The sequence below is a fragment of the Lygodium microphyllum genome, chromosome 27 (assembly GCF_053477565.2).
Source record: "Lygodium microphyllum isolate KBCC chromosome 27, Lygodium_microphyllum_v1.1.10, whole genome shotgun sequence".
In the NCBI taxonomy this organism is placed as follows: Eukaryota; Viridiplantae; Streptophyta; class Polypodiopsida; order Schizaeales; family Lygodiaceae; genus Lygodium; species Lygodium microphyllum.
In genome coordinates this window covers 22,434,092-22,438,585 of record NC_141161.1, presented here as the reverse complement: position 1 = coordinate 22,438,585, position 4,494 = coordinate 22,434,092, and the positions used below count along the sequence as shown (strand labels likewise).

General features: G+C 44.7%; 1 protein-coding gene across 1 annotated transcript; it reads right to left on the bottom strand.

The window, feature by feature from the left end:
- Nucleotides 1-208: 208 nt before the first annotated feature.
- Nucleotides 209-4,023, bottom strand: LOC148012126 (E3 ubiquitin-protein ligase PRT1-like). The gene is made up of 7 exons (XM_087668971.1): nucleotides 3,610-4,023; nucleotides 3,414-3,442; nucleotides 3,030-3,209; nucleotides 2,500-2,838; nucleotides 1,976-2,185; nucleotides 1,711-1,805; nucleotides 209-1,005 (listed from the first exon to the last, which is right to left on the bottom strand). The coding sequence occupies exons 1-7, from the start codon at nucleotides 3,648-3,650 to the stop codon at nucleotides 667-669; spliced, it is 1,233 nt and encodes a 410-aa protein (XP_087525097.1). The 5' UTR covers nucleotides 3,651-4,023; the 3' UTR covers nucleotides 209-666.
- Between the last annotated feature and the right edge of the window lie 471 nt (nucleotides 4,024-4,494).

The window sequence follows — 4,494 nt, the reverse complement described above, 5'->3', positions numbered from 1 at the left end:
AGGATGACAGTCCATTTACCAGTCCCCCACACCTCACAGCCCATTTCAGATTCCAAAAGAAATATTGAAAAGTGATAAGCACTTTCACTGTCAATGCTATACATGCAAACATAACAAGTGTTTGATAATGGATCACTCACTCACACACTCTCTCTCTCTCTCTCTCTCTCTCTCTCTCTCTCTCTCTCAAAAAATACATATCTTCAAGTTGGAAAAGAAATGTTAAAAGTTGATAAGCACTTTCCATCTCAATGGCATATATGCATTCACAAGAAGTGTTGAAAATGGATGGGCATTTTCCCTCTCAATGGCACATAAGTACATACATTTGGAGTCGGATGAGGGAGTGTTTAAAATGATGCCCAGAGAGAGCCTCCACAAGAGTCAGATGCACTCATCCAGGTCAGCATGTCAACACAAGAGGAAGTCAATGTACTCATCCAGGTTAGCCATCATGTGCTGCTGTTGAAGCTGCGCCCACCATTGGACCTCAATTACACATACATGTGCATTTAACGCGATGCCAGAGAGAGTCTCAATGCAAGATGGAGTCAATGTGTAGGTCGACCATCATGTGCTACTGTTGGAGCTGTGGCCACTGGCATTGGAACTCACTGCCCCATACATATGATATCAAGTCAGTAAAAATGATGCTCAGACAGAACCTCAACACACGAGGGCATCAATGTAGTCGTCCAGGTCAGCCATCATGCGGTGCCGTTGAAGCTGCGGCCGCCGTTGGACCAGAGTGTTAGACTGCAGGTCGAAGACAATTGGCAAGCCACTCGGGTGATGGAGGAGCCCCCCTGCATTAATATCCACCTTCTCCATCTGATGGTCAGGTCCATGCTGCTGATTGAATCGCCCATCTATGCATCTTGATGATGATGATGATGATGATGGTGATGATGATGAACTCTTCCTATGGCACTTCCCACACAAATCGAAACCCACTTTCTCCATGCAATCCCTGCACTTGTAACGCACTCCGACGATTGGGAACATCTGCAATCCATATGAAAACAGTCAGCCCACTGGAGGCATAGTACACCACACACGGCAAAGAAAAAAACGACCTTCTAACTCCATCAGTAACAACCAAACAGTCAACCTTCTCACTCTATCACAGGGTGATACCTGGTACAGACCCATGTGCATAGATATTAAGTCTCTCTCTCACTCTCTCTCTCTCCCTCTCCCCCCCCGCCCCACCCCCCCCCCCCCCAAAAAGAAAAAACTTTTGCTTCAAATTTCAAATTAATCTGGAGAAACACTTCCCCAGAATATTGATCATCCACCATTGAACAAAACATGATTATCAGTTAACTAAATTAACCTATGTCAATGAGGATGCACATGTTTTTGCAGGCCTCTTATATGATCATGGTTGTGCCATATTCCATGAAAATTTCAGGCAACCAAGCATGTCAATGAGGATGCACATGTTTTTGCAGGCCTCTTATATGATCATGGTTGTGCCATATTCCATGAAAATTTCAGGCAACCAAGCATAGATATAAGTCATACCACAAGTTGTGTTGCACAAACGACACACAAGAATCATATGTTCAAGCTATAGAATAACATGCTTGCCATACCACAACCTTACCTCACAATGTACCATAAAGCATCATGCAGCTTTTACTGCCTCCAAACAAGCTTTCATAGTTATGTCAACTGTGTTTGAGCTGCTAGAATACAGCCACTTACCCCACAGCCATCACAGCCAACTCGATGGTGAACAATGTTGTAATAATGCTTTGACTCATCATCATCATCTATCTCTTCGTTTGGCTGAGAGTGATCTGCAGTACAGATGCAATGTCAATTTGCCTTGCTTGCCTGATCTAATAAGCAGCATCAATAACAATTAACAACTACTATACATGCACAGCCAAAACATAGTATCCTATCCTTCAAGTCAATTACCACACCCTAAATATGATTCGACAAAGAAAACTTAGCATGATCACACCTTCACTGCCCTGCTGCATCTTATCTGCATTTGAAACAGTGAGCCTGCAGGTTTGCTCCTTTCTTTCCTGGTATTGTACTGGAAACGTGTTCTCTAGATAGTTCTGAAGTTCAAGGCACACATACAATGATGTGTCTGGATGAGCACTCCCACAGGATGGACAATTGAGCAATGAGGATCCCAACTTCTTTACACAAAACTCACAGAAAGCTGCAGAGTGCAGATTGAGAAACTGTTAATTACCCTTCCTCTCGCAAGTGCAGATTGTAAACTTCAATCCTCTCCCTTCCTCTCACTACACAAACTTTACTTTTGCTGTGAAAACGCACATGTGCAGAATGAATATGTGTGCGTGCGTGTGCATTCATGCATGGGCACATACATGTCTTAGCCATACGTGCATACATACCTACATGCATCGCAGTCATCCAACTTCAAACTCATGTATTTGAAGGCTTGAGATGGGTGAACAATGACTTGGAAATTTGAAACAGAGTTACACATACTCAGCACAAGCAATCTACCTTGGCCACAATTGAGAACCACTGGCCGGTAAAGCAACTGATTGCAACAAGTGCAAAGGAAGTCTTCTACAGTCACTCCACTAGACTCATCTCCCGTCTCAATTTCTTCATTCAATGCTAGCTCGTGAGCTTCATGTGCTGCCTCAAGGGTTTCAAAGTGCTTCAAGTCTGCATCAGCGGTGTCAAGCTTCACTGTTGAGCCTACACATTCCTGGAATAGCACCTTCTCTTGGCTTGGTGAAGAGAGCCGCTGTGCAGGTTGCATTTTGCGAGGGCTTCCTATAGTGCGAGGTGAATCGGGGATGTGTGGTGAATAGATCATTCTGTTTTGCTCCAGAGCTGCAAAAGCAATATCCAAGCTTTAGGGAGAGCACAGCTATTAACTATTGTGACCCACATCATTCAGGACAATCAGAATGAGACATAAGAGTATTGAACCATGCCTAGTTACAACATTCTCTGCTCCATTTCATGACCCAATTTGTTCCTTACAGCAAATCTTTTAGGTTCCCTATATTTCGTCAGCGTACCTGCAATCTCGTTTGCTCTCTCTCTGTACTGCTCCGGCACAGCCTTCATCAGAAAATGATGAAGCTGCACACAGACTCGCGGAAAATGCCTGTAAGGTCTTCTGCAAGTGGGGCATTGAGACTGTCTTCTATTGTCCATTGTCTGTTGGGCACACCAGAAGCAGAAGATATGGCCACATGCTGCAAAAATAGGAAAGGGAAGGATGAGGAAAATCAATGGCAATGCCGATCGGGCATAAGGATTGAGCAATTCTGAGAGGAGAAAGCACAGGTGCAACCTGTGGACGCGAGTGAGTGCGTGCGTGCATGCGTGCGTGCGTGTGTGCGTGTGTGTGTGCGTGTGCGTGTGTGTGTGTGTGTGTGAACCAGAGGGGGCTTACTCACGTTGAACAACTGGTTTGAAAACCAGGTCCCTGCAATACGAAACAACATAGGAAATATGAAGGTGCGTTAGAACAGAGGAAGTATGGATGACGGTGTACTTACGAGACACAAACGAAGAAAAGCAAGGACGAAGAAGAAGAAGAAGAAGAGAAAGGGTGGGAGGGTTTGAGAGAGAGGGGGGAGGGGATATACTCACAAGCAAATAGAACAACGGAATCGCTCTCCTGCATCCTCCATTGGAAGAAACAGAAAACACAAATCTCTCTCTCTCTGTCTCTCTCTCTATGTATATATATATGTAGCAGAAACAGAGGTGCTGCAAGCTTCAAGCAAACTCAGCCCTCCGGTAACACAGGCTTCAAATCTGAGGCCTCAGTGGAAGATGGCCCTCTCTCTCTCTCTCTCTCTCTCTGTCTCTCTCTGTTTGAACTTCTTTACCTGAACAAGGTTTCCCTACGAATGTATATAGTGGGGGGAAATTGATATCGGTACTTCTTGTGTACATGGGATCATGTCACACACGCTCAGACATGTTTGTCAAATGAGAGAGAGTGAGAGACAGGTAGCGCGTAGATGGAGCTCTGAGGGGCTCTGTGAGGCACCCACATAACCCACTCGCCTTTATAACCATCAGCCCACAGAAGCTCACGTGCATTTATAAACATTGGCCCCCCGGGGCCCTGCACGACCTAGGAATGACGTCTCTTATAATAATAAGGCCACAAATGTCTCAATACACATTATCCTCTCAATTGTTTTGAAAGCACATTGTTAAGGACTATGTCCGACCCTGGCGAGAGGCTCCTCAAGACGGGTCCCAAAAGAGCCCAAGGTCTCGTGAGTGTTTGAATGTGGAAAGCTAACCTTTGAAACCTTAGAAGATCATGTTTTTTCAATCTTTGAAACCTAGGGCCACTGTAGTTGTCATAGGACCCAAAAACTTTGAAAAACCTAAGGGGGAAGAAACCCTACAAATCATCGAGTTTGAAGGATTTTATGCCCGATGTGAAACATTGTTTTCTTTCAACCTTGCTGAGGAGATGTTCACACAACAAACATACATGCAAGTGGCTTTGGTTAG

Excerpts from the sequence above, each read along its gene's own strand:
- LOC148012126 (XM_087668971.1), bottom strand. The coding sequence starts at position 3,650 with ATGGAGGATGCAGGAGAGCGATTCCGTTGTTCTATTTGCTT. Across the intron at positions 3,210-3,413 it reads TTTCAAACCAGTTGTTCAAC|CATGTGGCCATATCTTCTGC; the intron begins GTGAGTAAGCCC and ends CTATTTTTGCAG. Across the intron at positions 1,806-1,975 it reads GATGCAGCAGGGCAGTGAAG|ATCACTCTCAGCCAAACGAA; the intron begins GTGTGATCATGC and ends TCTGTACTGCAG.